Genomic DNA, 18,368 nt, shown 5'->3' on the forward strand with positions numbered 1-18,368 from the left:
TTTGAGGCAATTAAAAAAGATCTTTCTAATATCTCGATAAATCTAGATATGCTTACTACTGAAGTAAAGCAATTCTCTGCAAGGCTTACAGAAGCGGAGAATAGAATTTCAGATGTGGAAGACTTGGTAAATAATCATGACAGTATTTTAGCTAAACAAGAATCAAAGATAAAAAATTTACAATCCCGCCTGGAGGATATTGAGGATCGCTCCAGGCAGAATAATTTAAGAATAGTAGGTCTCCCTGAGACAGCAGAGTTCGAAAATATGCTGAATTTTGCCTCTAATACTTTACCCCAGCTACTGGGATTTCCCCCCTCTAAATTACCTTTACAGATAGAAAGAGCACATAGGGTAGGTCCAAGGAAATATAACGAAGATGGTTCTCCAAGAAATAGAGTCTGCATATTCAAGGTTTTGAGGTTTCAAGACAAAGTCGAGCTGCTTAAGCTATATAGGAAAACTGATACATTTACTATTGCTAATAAAAGAGTCTTTATATTTCAAGATTTTTCGAATGAGACTTCCTCAAAGAGGAGAAACATGGCCCCCTACTGTTCCCAATTGATAGACAGAGGTATAAAAGCACATATGGTTTATCCGGCTAGAATTATTATAGAAAAGGATGGTACAAAGAAAAACCTAAATTCTATAACGGAAGCTAAAGAGTTTATAGCTAATCTTGATTCCCTACAGAACTAGAGAGAGATCTCAATTGCAATAAAAACTAGGGTAATATGATTTGTAAGATTATATGGATTTTATTGTATGTCTCTACTTTTTTTTTCTTTCTTCCCTTTTTATTTTTTTTTTTATTTATTTTTTTCCTCTCCCCCCCCTTCCACTAGGTAAATTAGGATCCTAATTGGGGGTTATGACAGAGTTTTGTAAAGATTTTAAGATATTGTCCTGGAATGTGGGGGGTATTTCTTCCCCGGCCAAACGTAAATTGATTATAAAAACGCTAGGTAAATCGTCACCAAGTATTGTCTTTCTCCAAGAAACCCACTTAAAAGACAAGGAAATAGTTAAATTGAAATAAAAATGGGTGGGAGAAGTTATAGGAGCTCCCTGTATAGGCAGAAAATGTGGGGTGGCGATTTTATTTAATAAAGACCTGACGTACAGTGTTTCATGCATTGAGATAGATGTGGAGGCTAGATATATTATTGTACAAGTCCAAATGAAAAATACAAAATTAATTTTATGTAATATATATGGCCCTAATGGATTCTCTCCCTCTTTCTGGGATAAGATGAAGGTCAAATTATTTCCATATATTAAATATAACCTCATTGTAGCTGGAGATTTTAATATGTGTTTATATCCGGACCTAGAAAGAATGAATGTAGATCATCAAGCCCGATATAATAAACAGGCTAAATATTTTAAAAAATTATGTACCCACCTGAAATTAATTGATATTTGGAGGGCTAAGAATCCTGATAAAATTAAATTCACTTGCGAATCCAAGTCCTTTAAAACGTTTTCACGAATAGATTATATTCTTATTTCGGAATCCCTCTCTATTGTTAAATCTCAGACGTCTATAAATGATATAATGATCTCCGACCATGCTATTATATCGCTTCATTTTGACACATTGGTGAAAGCTAAAGACAAAGTAAATACCTTCTACTTCCCTAGATATCTATATAATAATCTTAGGTTTAATAACTGGTTAAGACAGAAGTGGAAAGACTATTGTACATTGAATATAGCGAAATATAATTCGACTGAAAATTTTTGGGAAGCCTCTAAGGCTGTTCTGAGAGGATAGATTGGTGCTTATGTTTACGCCAGAAAGAAAAAAGCAAGTTTGATTGAAAAGCAAATGATGAATGGTGTTAGGAATGCATACAGGAGATTTTTTAATAATCATAGTGATGAAAATTGGGGAAAATATATCAAGGCTAGACAGGAAAGGGACATACTACTAAAACAAAGAGCGCAGGAGGAAGACACCAGACTCAATATGCATTTCAGGGCTTTTCATGGATGTTCAGCTAAATATTTATCAATGGTAGTTAGGAATAGGAAAAAAAAAAATTATATACTGGCAGTTAAGGAGAGAGAGACGAGATTCACGGATAACACAGAGATTATGAGGGTTTTTCATGACTATTATCAGAATTTATATTCTGAGAAAAAAAGTGATGCAGTAAATCAGGAAGAGTTTTGGGCTAAAATTCAAACCCCGAAAATAACTCAGGAAAATTTAAATCTATTAAATGCCCCTATATCATTGGAAGAAGTGACTGAGGCAATAAGAAACGCAAAACTTAATAAAGCAGCAGGGCCAGATGGCTTCCCAGCAGAATATTTGAAAATTTTAATGGAGGATATATCACCTATTTTACAAAAACTCTACAATAATTATTTCATTTCAAATAAGCCCATCTCAAATTATTTTTCTGCTGCAAATATATCTTTAATATATAAAGAAGGGAAAGATCCGGAAGATCCCGCCTCATATAGGCCCATATCAGTATTAAATGCTGATTATAAAATATTAACCTCTATAATCGCTAGTAGGCTTGCTCATTGTCTCACCGATCTTATTCATCCAGATCAAACTGGCTTTATGATAAATAGGAATTCTTCGAAAAATATTCGAAAGCTTGTTACATATGTGGATTATATATGGTCTATAAAAGGTACAGCGAATTCCCAACTAATGCAGGATCTAGCAATTCTTACACTTGATGCCGAAAAGGCGTTTGATTCGATTAATTGGGAATATTTATTTAGTTCAGTATCAAAATTTGGACTTCAAAATCAATTTCTGGGTTTTATTCGTAATCTGTATAAGAACCCTATTTCCTATCTGCTGGTGAACGGCTCCCTTTCATCCAAAATTATAATGGGTAGAGGCACGAGACAGGGTTGCCCGCTATTGCCACTATTGTTTAATTTAGCTGTAGAGCCTCTTGCAATATGGCTTAGGGATATAATATTAGGAATAAAGCTAGGTACGAGTAAATTAAAAATATTACTGTACGCTGATGATTTATTGATTTTTCTTCAGAACACTACACAGTCAATTCCATTAATAGTAGACACTTTACAGTTTTTTGCATCATTTTCTGGGTATAATATTAATTGTAATAAGAGTGAAATTATGTGGTTAAATAAAACTAATACTAGTCTGCAACAAATCCCGTTTAGAACCACTGAACCCCTTAATTACTTAGGCATTAAACTCAGTGCCAATCCTAATAAGTGGTACACAGAAAACTTTTGTCCTTTGATTCAAAAAATTATTGCGGATTTAAAGTTATGGGTATCTTTGCCCCTGTCAATTTCAGCCCGAGTAAATCTAATTAAGACTATTGTCTTCCCTAGACTATTATATTCACTCCAAAATTTACCGCTTTTTATTAAGACTTATGATCGACGGAGAATTAACTCTGCTTTTTCTAATTTTATATGGAAAGACAAGAAACCAAGAATAGCGTTAAAAAAGATGATGCAACCCTATAAAATGGCAGGTCTTGCCTTACCAGATATTCACCTTTATAATATTGCCTTTTTAGCTAAAATAGCAATTGAGTGGTTGATAGATATAAATAAGGTCTCATCAAATGATAGAGAGTTTTTTTGTATATCCTTTTTCTTTGAAAGCGATTTTACATTGTCCTTTGAAAGTACTCCCGAGGAATATAGATTGCTTAATATCCATTAAGAATATCATCATAGCTTGGTATAAAGTGTGTAGCATACTAGATATGGATCCATATTATTCAGATTTTCTTCCTATAAGGGGTAATCCTAGTTTTACACCAGGAATCAATGAAGATATCTTTAGAAAATGGGCAGACAAAGGTGTGAAGTATATTAGTCAGGTATTAACGAATGACTGGTGTGTTGTCTCCTTCGAAACCCTAGTATCACAATTTGAATTACCTAGAACTAGTTTTTTTGGTTATTTGCAAGTTAGACATTTTATAGAAGATATGAGAAGGGATAGGAATCAATTTAAGGAATGGACGGAAATTAAAGGTTATATACATCAATATATGGTAGGCTCTACATCTATCTCTTTGTTATACGATATTCTACTTGCTAAACAAAGCCTTATTCCCTTGAATAAAATATATGATAACTGGAAATATAATTTTCCTAATTTAGAGTTATCAAGAATGAATACAAGTCTTCTGACTACAAGGAAGTTAGCTATACCTATGAGCTGGAAAGAATCCCATTATAAACTTATTAATAATTTTTATCTAACCCCAGCTCGATTGACGAAAATGTATCCAGCACAAATTGCTAGCTGTCCGCGTTGTAACTTTGCGAAAGCGGGCATATGTCATATGTTTTACCTCTGTCCTAAAATGAAGCAAGTGTGGGAGAAGTTAGTTTATTGGATAAATAAACTTTATAATTCAAATATATTTATAGACATGGAAACAGTTATGTTTTTAAAAAGGTATACATCGGATCTAGGAATACAAGTTAAAACTTTAAATACACTTATACTACTGGTAAGACATTTGGTTGTAAAAAACTGGAAATCTATAGTTGCACCCTCATTGGCCAGGATAATAAAGGAAATTCAAAACCATATTGTATTTGAATCATTCCACATGAAGAATGTTAAGGAGCATAAAGTAAAAAGACTTATATTAGGATGGTTACCTATAATTAAAACATATACATTACAGATTCAGAAACAAATTTTGTATCCCTTTTTAAGTTCTGAGACGTTTGCAGAACTAGTTATGTTAGACATATTTCCAGCGAATTGGTATTCTTCAAGTAGAGAAATTTAGCTCTCCAAGTCACGAAGTACTAGTAAGATAGGGTTGTTTTTTTGTTTTTTGTTTTTTTTTCTGGAGACTCTGGGTAAGAGGAGTCTTATCTCAGTTAAGATCACAAGAGAGGATAGATTAGGACGAGGGGATGAGGGGGGGGGGGGTTGCCCTTTTTTTTTCTCTCTTTCTCTTCTCTTTTCTTTTTTTATGTCGATTTTGTTTTATATAATTGGAAAATTTGAGAAACACATTTGGGTTAACAGAAAAAAAAATAATACAGGAAAAATGTGAGACAAATTTGAAAACAAAATGATGTTTAATTTTTTTGGATGTTTATATATGTTTTGTCCTAATGGAAAACAATAGGCAATGTCTGCCTTAAAATGACCAAGTTTCTGAGCTATGATTGTATTATTATAAATGTGTCTCATTCAATAAAGAAATATAAAAAAAAAAAAAAAGGAAGGCACCACTGCTTGCAAAACCTTTCTCCCAAAAATAGCCTCCGAAGAAGCAAAAGTATCGAATTTGGAAAATTTGGAAAAAGTATGCAGCGAAGACCAAGTCGCTGCCTTACAAATCTGTTCAACAGAAGCCTCATTTTTAAAACCCCATGTGGAAGCCACTGCTCTAGTAGAATGAGCAGTAATTGTTTCGGGAGGCTGCTGGCCAGCAGACTCATAGGCCAAATGGATGATGCATTTCAGCCAAAAGGAAAGAGAGGTAGCAGTCGCCTTCTGACCTCTCCTCTTACCAGAATAGATAACAAACAATGAAGTTGTTTGTCTGAAATCCTTAGTTGCTTGTAAATAGAACTTTAAAGCACGAACCACATCAAGATCGTTTAACAGACGCTCCTTCTTTGAAGAAGGATTAGGACACAGAGAAGGAACAACAATTTCCTGGTCAATATTCTTATTAGACACAACCTTAGGAAGAAAACCGGGTTTGGTACGCAAAACTACCTTATCTGCATGGAAAACCAGGTAAGGTGAATTACACTGTAAAGCAGATAACTCTGACACTCTTCGAGCAGAAGAGATAGCTACCAAAAACAAAACTTTCCAAGATAAAAGTTTAATATCAATGGAATGTAAAGGTTCAAACGGAACCCCTTGTAGAACTGAAAGAACTAAATTCAGACTCCATGGCGGAGCTACAGATCTATAAACAGGCTTGATTCTGACTAAAGCCTGACTAAATGCTTGAACGTCTGGTACCTCTGCCAGACGTTTGTGTAAAAGAATAGACAAAGCAGATATCTGTCCTTTTAAGGAACTAGCTGATAATCCTTTCTCCAATCCTTCTTGGAGAAAGGACAATATCCGGGGAATCCTAATCTTACTCCATGAGTAACCCTTGGATTCACACCAACAAAGATATTTTCGCCAAATCTTAGGGTAGATTTTCCTGGTGACAGGCTTTCTAGCCTGAATCAGGGTATCAATAACCGACTCAGAGAAACCACGCTTTGAAAAAGTTAGGCGTTCAACCTCCAAGCAGTCAGACGCAGAGAAATTAGATTTGGATGTAAATACCTCCGGGTGGAGTTACCACTCCCCCGGGTGAAAAGTCTGACGACTTAGAAAATCCGCCTCCAGTTGTCTACTCCTGGGATGTGAATCGCTGAGAGATGGCAAGAGTGATCCTCCGCCAACCTGATTATTTTGGTTACTTCCATCATTGCTAGGGAACTCCTTGTTCCCCCTTGATGATTGACGTAAGCTACAGTCGTGATGTTGTCCGACTGAAATCTGATGAATTTGGCCGCAGCAAGCTGAGGCCATGCCCGAAGCGCGTTGAATATCGCTCTCAGTTCCAGAATGTTTATCGGGAGAAGAGCTTCTTCCCGAGACCATAAGCCCTGAGCTTTCAGGGAGTCCCAGACTGCACCCCAGCCCAACAGACTGGCGTCGGTCGTTACAATGATCCACTCTGGTCTGCGGAAACACATTCCCTGAGACAGGTGATCCGGAGACCACCACCAGAGAAGAGAATCTCTGGTCCCCTGGTCCAACTGTATTTGAGGAGACAAATCTGCATAATCCCCATTACACTGTTTGAGCATGCATAGTTGCAGTGGTCTGAGGTGTATCCGAGCAAAAGGGACTATGTCCATTGCCGCTACCATTAGTCCGATTGTCTCCATGCACTGAGCTACAGATGGCCGAGGAATGGAATGAAGAGCTCGGCAAGTGGTTAAGAGTTTTAACTTTCTGACCTCCATCAGAAATATTTTCATTTCTACCGAGTCTAATAGAGTTCCTAGGAAGGAAACTCTTGTGAGGGGGGAGAGAGAACTCTTTTTGATGTTCACCTTCCACCCGTGAGACCTCAGAAAGGCCAATACAATTTCCGTATGGGACTTGGCTCTTTGGAACCTGAATTAAGATGTCGTCTAGATAAGGCGCCACTGCTATGCCCCGCGGTCTTAGAACCGCCAGGAGGGACCCTAGCACCTTTGTGAAAATTCTGGGAGCAGTGGCCAACCCGAAAGGAAGAGCCACAAACTGATAATGCTTGTCCAGAAAGGCGAACCTGAGAAACTGGTGATGATCTTTGTGGATAGGAATGTGCAGATACGCATCCTTTAGATCCACGGTAGTCATATATTGACCCTCCTGGATAATTGGTAATATTGTCCGAATGCTCTCCATCTTGAATGATGGGACTCTGAGGAAAGTTCCTTCTTTTTTGGGAACCACAAACAGGTTTGAGTAAAAACCCAGCCCTTGTTCCGCAATTGGAACTGCGTGGATCATTCCCATTGTATGTAGGTCTTCTACACAGCGTAAGAACGCCTCTTTCTTTGTGTGGTCTGTAGACAGACGAGAAATGTGGCACCTTCCCCTTGGAGGGGAGTCCTTGAATTCTAGAAGATATCTCTGGGATACAATCTCTAAGGCCCAGGGATCGTGTACATCTCTTGCCCAGGCCTGAGCGAAGAGAGAGAGTCTGCCCCCTACTAGATCCGGTCCCGAATCTGGGGCTACCCCATGATGCTGTCTTGGAGGCAGCTGCAGGCTTCTTGGCCTGTTTACCCTTGTTCCAGCCCTGGTAAGGTTTCCAGGCTGACCTGGGTTGTGAAGCGTTACCCTCTTGCTTTGTAGCAGGGGAGGATGAAGCGGGACCGCTCCTGAAATTCCGAAAGGAACGAAAATTATTTGATTTGTTCTTTATGTTAAAGGACTTGTCCTGATGGAGAGCATGGCCTTTTCCCCCAGTGATTTCTGAAATAATCTCTTTCAATTCAGGCCCGAAAAGGGTCTTTCCTTTGAAAGGGATGTTCAAGAGTTTGGATTTTGACGACACATCGGCCGACTAGGACTTTAGCCATAACGCCCTGCGCGCTAAAATGGCGAAACCTGAATTCTTTGCCGCTAACTTAGCTAGTTGGAAAGCGGCATCTGTGATAAAAGAATTAGCAAGCTTAAGAGCCTTAATTCTGTCCATAATGTCCTCATATGAGGTCTCCGTCTGGAGCGCATCTTCCAGCGCCTCGAACCAGAAAGCAGCTGCAGAAGTTACAGGAACAATGCACGTAATAGGTTGGAGAAGAAAACCTTGTTGATCAAAAATTTTCTTAAGTAAACCCTCTAATTTTTTATCCATAGGGTATTTAAAAGCACAACTGTCTTCAATTGGTATGGTTGTGCGTTTAGCAAGTGAAGAAACAGCCCCCTCCACCTTAGGGACCGTCTGCCACGAGTCCCGCATGGGGTCAGATATGGGGAACATTTTCTTAAAAACAGGAGGGGGAACAAAGGGAATACCTGGTCTATCCCACACCCTAGTAACGATATCCGCAATCCTCTTAGGGACCGGAAACACATCAGTGTAAACAGGAATTTCTAGGTACTTGTCCATTTTACACAATTTCTCTGGAACCACCAAAGGGTCGCAGTCATCCAGAGTAACTAATACCTCCCTGAGCAATAAGCGGAGGTGTTCTAGTTTAAATTTAAAAGCCAACGTATCTGAATCTGTCTGAGGAGCAACCTTTCCCGAATCGGAAATTTCTCTCTCAGACAGCACATCCCTCGCCCCCACTTCAGAGCGTTGTGAGGGTATATCGGATACGGCTACTAAAGCGTCAGAATGCTCATAATGTGTTCTTAAAACAGAGCTATCACGCTTTGCAGGTAACATGGGCAGTTTAGATAAAAACACAGAGGGTATTATTCATAACTGCCGCCAAATCTTGCAAGGTAAAAGAGTTATACGCACTAGAGGTGCTAGGCGTCGCTTGAGCGGGCGTAACTGGTTGTGACACTTGGGGAGAGGTTGACGGGCTAACCTCGTTACCTTCTGTCTGAGAATCATCTTGGGCCACATTTTTAAGTGCAACAATATGTTCTTTAAAGTGTATAGACATATCAGTACAAGAGGGACAAATTCTGAGAGGGGGTTCCACCATGGCTTCTAAACACATTGAACAAGGATCTTCCTTGGTGTCAGACATGTTTAACAGACTAGTAGTAACACAAACAGGCTTGGAAATCACTTTAATCAAGTAAAAACACACTTTGAAAAAAACGTTACTGTGCCTTTAAGAGATAAAAAAGGCACACAATTTTACCAAACAGTAAAAAATGCAGCAAACTTTTCAAAATTTTTACAGTATGTACCTAAAGCATTAGTAAGATTGCACCACTAGCAATAAAAATGATTAACCCCTTAATGCCCAAACCGGATCGACAGTAAGCCAACAAACCCGTTAAACCTTCAGCACCTTGCCACAGCTCTGCTGTGGCCCTACCTGCCCTTAGGAACCAGATTTGTGGGGACAAAGCTTCTTATAGGCCCTCAAGCTGCAGCAGGACCCTCCATGTGAAACAGCCTGAACTTCTAGTCAAAATTAACTGCGCATCTGAGGCGCAAAATTAGGCCCCTCCCACCTTACTCTGGTGCTGTGAGGCCTAAAGAAACACTCCTAAGTGCTTTAAAAATAGCCATGTGGGTAACAACCCCTGAAAGAAACCCAAAGGAACCTTCAAAGTGTCTCAAAAAACGATATTTTCAATAAAAAAAGTTTGCCATTAAGTAGTGTCAACCAGCATAAACCAGCCCTGTTATGTAAGCCTGCAATTCCTTACTGAGTCTCTGAATACAGCTTACCCTTCCCTCATGGGGATATTATCAGTCTTTTCCAGCATTATCACAGTCTTGTCTAGAAAAAAATGACTGAACATACCTTATTGCAGCCTAACCTGCAAACCGTTCCCCCCAACTGAAGTTGTCTTGTACTCCTCAGTCCTTTGTGGGAACAGCAGTGGATTTTAGTTACAACATGCTAAAATCATCTTCCTCCCTGCAGAATTCTTCATCTCCTTTCTGCTAGAGAGTAAATAGTACACACCGGTACCATTTAAAATAACAAACTTTTGCTTGTAGAAAATAAAAACTACAATTCTAACACCACTAACATTCACTTTACCCTTCCGATTGCTTAGAGCCGGCAAAGAGAATGACTGAGGGGTGGAGCTTGAGGGGGAGCTATATGGACAGCTCTGCTGTGTGCTCTCTTTGCCACTTCCTGTTGGGAAGGAGAATATCCCACAAGTAAAGGATGAACCCGTGGACTGGATACACCTTACAAGAGAAAGATACATAATTTAGCACTGCGCCTGTGACTGCAATAGGCATCTTTAAATCTTAAAAGGTAAATTTTTCTTGTTATCTTTCCTTGAAAAAGCAACAATGCACTACTGGGAGCTAGCTGATCACATGACAAGAACTAATGACAAAGGCATAAACATGCAATACACCAATCACCAGCTAGCTTCCCAGTAGTGCATTGTGGCTCCTAAAAATTACCTAGGTATACCTTTCAACAATGGACACAAAGTGAACAAAGTAAAAATAGTTAAAGAAGTAAATTGGAAAGTTGTTTCAAATTGGATGCTCTATCCGAATCCTTGTAGATTTTCCTTTTCCTTCATGAGAATATTTACAGTTACCGCTAATTGCCCTGCATCATGCAAGACAATCACAATTCAAAGTTAAATAAAAGTTGGAGTCAGATTAAATAAACAATATTTAAAAATGTATTCAATGAACAAATCAGTGTGGAAAATCAATGTGCAGAACGATAGTATCAAAAATGTAAAAAGAAACCTTATGTCATAGAATAAATATTTTAGACATCTCGACACTCAGGCTCCCAATATTTCATAGCTTGAAAGCGTTTGTAAACTTCATATTAATTATTCCTTTTTAAAATACACATGGAACTAATAAACAAAAAAACAGGCTACTAAAGCGTATATGAGACCATGTGGTACTTTGAAGTTCCTTATAAACATGACCTCCTTGAACCATGTGATGTGTATTATTTAAAGATATATATCTATTAAAAAATAACATTTGTTTTAGAACATCTACTTTAATTTCACAGTAAAATATTTGTATTTAATGGAAATTTGGCATGTCATGTCACTTGCATGGGAGAAAACACCACAAGGCAATGTGAAAAATGTGTAATGGTTCTTAATCTTGCGTCAAGAAATCCTGACTTAGTCATAGTAGGGGGATTTAACGTTGTTTGAATTTGTAAAATTATAAAAGTTAGCTACAGCACTTAACATAAATGTGTCCTTTAAATAAAATACCTACATTAATCTAACTCTAACTCCAAAGTTCACAAGCCAATCAACATTAAATTGAAACATTTTTGATAGGTGTTAAAGTACCACTAAAGTCAACATTAAACTTTCATGATTCAGGTAGAGAACACAATGTTTAAAAATGTTCTAATTCACTTCCATAATCAAAATGTGCAATTTTTTTTCATATGCACACTTTATTGGGCGCTACTACTACTAAGCATGCACAATAATTCAATATATATATATCTGATATGTGTGTGCTTCGTAGTAAAGGAGGGCACTCTCAGGGTTTGAATAAGCCAATAATTTATTTTTAACACAATGCATGAAAAGTCATAGTCGATGTTTCGGCTCTATCATTGAGCCTTCTTCAAGACTGATTTTAAATCTTAATACGGCTAGTCAGCTGTTCTCCGGGCGGAAAATGAAAGCAGATGATTTGCATTGTGTTCAAAATAAATTATTGACTTATTCAAACCCTGAGAGTGCCCTCCTTTACTATGAAGCTATATATATATAAAATTGAACAGACAAAATTACACTCCCAGGGTGCCCTCATGTGCCGCTCCAGATAACGATAAGCTATTGTCATGGAATTAAGTTCTGCATACATAAGACTTCTCCAATCACCCACCTATTCAACTATATATGAAAAGGTTTAGTGAGTTTATAGTTTGTTTGGTTATGAATACCAAAAACAGAGGTATAAAAAACAAAGAACCCTTTGTGTAATGGCAGCTTTTTTATTAACATCATTTTTCTCTTTCCTGTTTCTCCATTTGCTTGTTTGTGGTTAAAGGACATGTGAATGTATAGAAATTCTACTGAACTTTTTAACAACTTACTGTGCAGAGTCAAAATAGTCCATCCACTTCTTCTTCTTGTTATAAGCGGCTACTCGGAATGGAACAATCTCCAGTGAAATAAGCCCAGGAGCCATGGTTAGAACTTTGGCACCGTGTGTAGGCTCATACAGATCCTTTCCAGTTTCAGGGTGTGGCATTCCTGCAGGATCTCTACCCACAATATAGAAATTAGCACCAGCCACCATTCTTGCCCTGCAATGCCACTGAACCTGTAAGGGAAAAACAATACTTGTATCATTCATATACCAACTATATATCACTTATGTATTGCTTGCCTTCTAAAGATAATTGTATTTGCACTGCCGACAACCATAGGCACAGGTTAATTAAATACTGACTTCCTTTTAAAGTCACATGTTTAATTTGCCAGCCTCAACACTTGCATACATTTTTACAAGCCCACAAACAGATCATTAGAAATACTAGACATTCTCAGTGGGGTTCTGGTTACTGGTGTAGTGGGAAGCTACATGTACAAAACACAAAATGTAAAATGATAAGAAGAGAATTTAAACATTTTTATCCATCAGCCAGGAAGGTACGGACTGATATTAGGCAAAATAGGTATTTACCATGAAAGCCTTTTTAGATGTTTTACCTTGCTCTCAAGCATAGCATAGTTGTACCAAGATAACTCTCCACTATAACTATACGAGTTTGAATAACTCATTAGATGCACAGTCTAAAGTTATTTCTCTAAATAAAATGTGTGCTTGTTTTTTTTTTTTGAAAATAATTTTTTTATTGAAGTTAAAGTATAGATTAACAAACAAGATTCACCCTGAGGCTAATGTTACATCAGAGTAAATAATACATTGTCTATAAACTGACATTATTAGAAAAAGAAAGACAAAATACACATGTAACAATATAATTACATATCAAATCTTAACATGAAGATAGACAAAAGTTTAGGCGAGGTGGAATATAACTTCATTTTATGTTATATTATTAACAAATGATCTCCACAGTACTATAGAAAACAATCAATAGATTATCTGAGTCAAAGGTATCAGGCTGTGGAGAATTAGCTTATGTGTCAGCCACCCTTGGGCTGAGATATATAGGGGGGGGGGGGGGATATTCAGCGGATAAGCACTGCTATACATATAGGGGAGACAGTGGAGAGGCGGGGGGGCGGAGCCTTATATGAGTATGAGTAGTTTAAAGTACGTGATAGGAGCTTAGAAATGTTCAAGTGGAGGAACCCCAGAACTGTCTAGAGAAGATTATATCTAGTAAATCATAGAGCGGATTAGGGTATTCTCTGTCATTAAGCTTCCCCTCTAATAATATGATTGTGCCTATAGGGTTGAAGGAAAATTAGCTAGTAGAGGAGCATTATCAGGGCTTAGGATGGCTTAGCACTGTCATCACGGTAAGACTTATAAACTATGGGCCCGGAGATTATGGGAGTATGCTGGTGTTGACCATAGTAAGGTTCTGCAAGAGCGGGGATATTAGGAAGTGTGGAATATAGGGGACTTCTGGGGGAGCTCCTCACCTGGGGAAATGCTAGCTATAAGCAATGTGGGAAAAAGGAGTAGGGGTATGACCCGCAGGCAGCAAACCAGCGGGAAAGGGAGGAGAGGAGCTCAGCTGGAGATTTGTGCTACCAGTAAATTCTACATAGGGGGTATATCATTATTGGCAGGGACCATGTGCGGGCTAAGTAGAGAGCGTTCCCCTATATAGGGGGAGATGAAAATATCTCTGAAAATACCTAGAACATGGATGACAAACATAAGATAAACATAAATAACAAAGCTCAGCGTCATAGGCATAAGAGAGCCACGTGAGCTGAAAATATCAATAATTACATATTCCCTTGAGATCACTGCCATTCAGGAAGTGTGATACATAGCAGAGTCATTTCATATAAGCACTGTAGGTGAAGCGTGGTAGTGCTTCAAAGTCCACATTGTGCTTGATAAGCTGAATATGGAAGTAGCATCCGTGTAAGGTGTAAATTATATTAATTCCAAACAGCTAGTTAACATGTAAAACTGTTGGGAGAAAAATGTATCAGACTGTCTCTTACATATCAGTACCTTATATACTGGTCACAGAGAGCCGCAGCCCCCTCAATAGGAAAACATAGATCATGCAACATTTTAAGTCAGAAGAATATATACAAGGATCGTCAGTTTACCCATCTGACATGTTGAGCTGGGAGATAAGTCTAACATCAGGTATGATGGTGCCTCTCTATGTAGATTTAAGCTGTTAACTCATCTCAATACGTCGACGCTAAGCTGGGTATAATTCTAGCAGATATAGTCAGGTACATAGGTGCAGCGGGACATTTTCAACTTACATTATCTATGTGTGACTTTAAGCAGAGATAGGCATACTAGGGATAGAGAACTGACATAGCCTAGATGAGCAATTATATTATAACAGGTCTGTAGAGTAATTAACTACCGGTGTATGTACATAGTATATCATGAAACTTAAGAGTTATCATCAATATGTGCCCTTCAAGAGGAACCAGTGAATGCTGTCTGTAGGTAAAGGTCCATATGTGCAAATAGTAATAAAATTAATATCACTAGTAACGCTGAGTTCTGTGGTAGAGCTAGACACCATTTGGGTGCACATTAGGAGAGGACCAATTAGAAAGACATATATGATGCAAAACTAAACACATACATATATATGCCCATTTGTAAGGTGAAAGAGAACTCTTAGTCTGAATAAATAGCGACATATAAAATTGGGGAGATAGGATTATAAGCTATATAAATAGCTCAAGTGCTCAGCTTAATTACGTAGAGGCAAGATAACCTGCTTTGCAGTGTTGGAAGGATACTTGGCCCTTATTAGGACATCCTCTAAAATTGTATATTCTCAACACATACAGTGCTACTTAAGTAAATGATAATAAGCACATATAAAACAGTGTCAGACTAATTCTGCAAAGAGGCAGTAGGACATTGAGGGCAGTATAGCATATGGGGGGCAGTAACTATAAGTCCAAAGATAAAGACCATATTCAATAGAATATTTATAACTTTTACAAAAACCAAAGCAGTTGTGTAATATTTCTTAACCTTATATAAATTAACCTTAACAACAGAGTGACTCACTGTCTAATATTGACCAACCAAACGGTGCCTGTCACATAGTCCTTTAAATATGCTCAAGGATAATTGACATAGACCTCATATGAGACTATAAAGGTGAGAATATAGCTTATTCTTCAAACACAACATGGAGCATAAAAAAGGAAGAATATTGAATATTAAATGAAAGTACTAATAAAAAAAAAATAAAAAGAATAAAATAAAAAATAAAAAAGAAGTAGAAGCATTACAAAAACTTGCAATTCAGTTATATAAGTATATGAGAAGAAATAAAATGAAACCAAAAATTTGAGCATAATACTAAATAGAAATTTACATATCAGAGAAATAATATGCCCATACTAACCAAAATATATGCTCAGTTATAAACTGCATGAAGATGTGTTAAAGTAGCTTCAATTTGTAACTTGAGCAATTATTATATAGAAAATCAAACATAATAAGAAATATGATAACTGAGAAAATATAAACAGTGTAAGACACTTTAGTGGTAACAATTCTAACTGGCATGAGATCAGTCTATGTGATGTTATGAAGGACATAATTTCAACATAATGCCTAAGAGCAGGGAGTTTATCCTACACCAGCTTTTTGCACATCAATAAACGTTAAGTACAATAACCCACTATAGCAGATAGAATAATAATAGGTACAACTCCTATCATGGTACATTTATCCTACTGTAATATATATAAGTATAAACATCACTACATATAACATATGGGTAAAAAAACATAATAAGCAGAATAGTTTGTTTTAGACCTCTACATATCTCCTATGTCTCCATTACATAATGCAACAGGTAGCTTAACTATAACATAAAAATATAGCGTACAAATAATAATACCCAAATATAACGTGGAAATGCAGTAAACATTAGTTATAAACATCTACACCAAACATGCAAATTGCAGCCCCCTAATCAACAGTAATATAAAGTCTCTCCTTAGATCAGCTATTGGGAGTGAAATAAATGATCAGTATTGTGAATAAAGATAATTGCACAGATCTACATTAACTGTAGTTGCAGTTTAGTTAAACTGAGAGAGAAATAGATAAATAGGGCTCCAGATACAATCATAGTCCAACCTCTAGCATAGTACCTTCATCAAAAACTGAGGAAAAATATCTGGGCTACTGAGTGGAGGATGAGCAGTACTAACCCACTCCGGATTTCAAAGTAGCTCTAGTGGGGTCTCTGCAATGTGGGCCGTATATCAGAGAGGTGCCGCTGAAGGGGTCTCCAGGCCAAGTAGACAATTGCTTCTGCATGAGGCTGACTACTACCTCGGCAATGGATGCTTGACTGTCTGGTTTCACCCTTATTCCAAGTCTGAGGGCCAAGTACATAGCAGCCGTTGGGAAACTCAGGTAAACAGCCACGCTGCCACAGACAAAGTAGGCCTTATGGATCCATAGGGTGATTCCGTCAGGACGCAGAGATGTGTATATGTATGGCTCTCTCGCTTCCTCCCGTCAGCCGCAGAGCTTCAGACAGAGGTCTGTTGAATATGAGAGGCGCAGTGCCATCGGTGAGACCAGGAAGATGCAGGGAGTTGCACAATCGCTGTCCGGATCGCACCGGGAGCCAGATATCACCCCCAGACATACTGCTAATAGGCAGACGATTCTCCACTGTCTCCTCGAAGCAAATCAAATCTCCCGGTACATGAAAGCCCAGGGGGAGGTAAGTTACTTGCAGCTGGTGCATGACAGTGGTATCAGCACTTCACTGTATAGAGGGTAGATTAGTGGATGTCTGTAAAAGAACTTTAGAATCCTCACTTTCCACTGTAGCTGTTGTCGGCTCTTCCCTGCATTCAAAGCCGCATTGCAGCCTGTTCTTGAGTTTGTGAAACTGGTTTGTAATGCGATGTTCCAATTCTGCTAGGAGAGCCTTTATTTCAATGTAGGAATCTTCCATTATGAAATATCAAAGTGTATAATCCTAGGTTGGCTGAGTTACCGTTGCAGAAGAAGTCAAAAATGGAGCATGGCAGTTCTCACCACATGGCTGCACTTTACAGCGTATGTCGTCTTAACTTCTCCAGAAGAGGTGTAATTTTGTTCATATTTTGGGCATTAGAGAAATGTCTGATACCTCTTTCTTGAACAGAGCGATTTTAGGCTGATATTATGTAGGTAATCTTTAAAAATTAAAACTAATAGCCAGGAGCTGCATAGTAGCACGTCTAGTCTCTTTCGTAGTTGGCTCCGTGCTTGTTTTTTTAAATAATATAGATATTACTCACAAACTATCGCCTAGATTACGAGTTTTGCATTATGAGCTGTGCGGTGCTACCGTGCAGTTTTTTCTCACCGCTCACTTACCTGCATCGCTGGTATTACAGGTTTTTACAAACCCGGCGTTAAAAGGCAAGAAATGAGCGTAGAGCAAAATTCAGCTCCATACCGCATGCCAATACCAGCGCTGCTTAAGTCAGCGTTGAGCTGGTCATATGTGCTTGTGCACAATTTACCCATAGACATCAATGGGGAGAGCCGGCTGAGAATAAGTCTAACACCTGCAATAAAGCAGTGTAAATCTCAGTAACGCAGCCCCTTTGATTCCTATGGGGAAACACATTTTATGTTTACGCCTAACACCCTAACATGAACCCCGAGTCTAAACACCCCTAATCTTACACTTATTAACCCCTAATCTGCTGCCACCGACATCGCCGCCACCTGCATTATACTTATGTACCCCTAATCTGCTGCCCCCAACATCGCCGACACCTACATTATATTTATTAACCCCTAATCTCCCTCCCCCAATGTTGCCGCAACCTACCTACACTTAATAACCCCTAATCTGCCGCCACCGACATCGCCGCCACCTGCATTATACTTATGTACCCCTAATCTGCTGCCCCCAACATCGCCGACACCTACATTATATTTATTAACCCCTAATCTCCCTCCCCCAATGTTGCCGCAACCTACCTACACTTATTAAAGGGATACTAAACCCAATTTATTTATTTCAGGATTCATAGAGCATGAAATTTTAAGCACCTTTCTAATTTACTCCTATTATCAATTTTTCTT

The 18,368-nt window shown here is 38.2% G+C and overlaps 1 protein-coding gene across 1 annotated transcript in view; it reads right to left on the bottom strand.

Moving 5' to 3' along the window:
• The window catches only part of PAPSS1 (3'-phosphoadenosine 5'-phosphosulfate synthase 1), a 317,638-nt gene that overhangs the window by 12,429 nt on the left and 286,841 nt on the right, over window positions 1–18,368 (bottom strand). The window contains exon 11 of the mRNA XM_053703522.1: window positions 12,211–12,440. Coding sequence (XP_053559497.1) covers window positions 12,211–12,440 — 230 coding nt within the window. The remainder of the gene's footprint in view (window positions 1–12,210; window positions 12,441–18,368) is intronic.

Source organism: Bombina bombina, chromosome 2, assembly GCF_027579735.1.
Source record: "Bombina bombina isolate aBomBom1 chromosome 2, aBomBom1.pri, whole genome shotgun sequence".
Taxonomy (NCBI): Eukaryota; Metazoa; Chordata; class Amphibia; order Anura; family Bombinatoridae; genus Bombina; species Bombina bombina.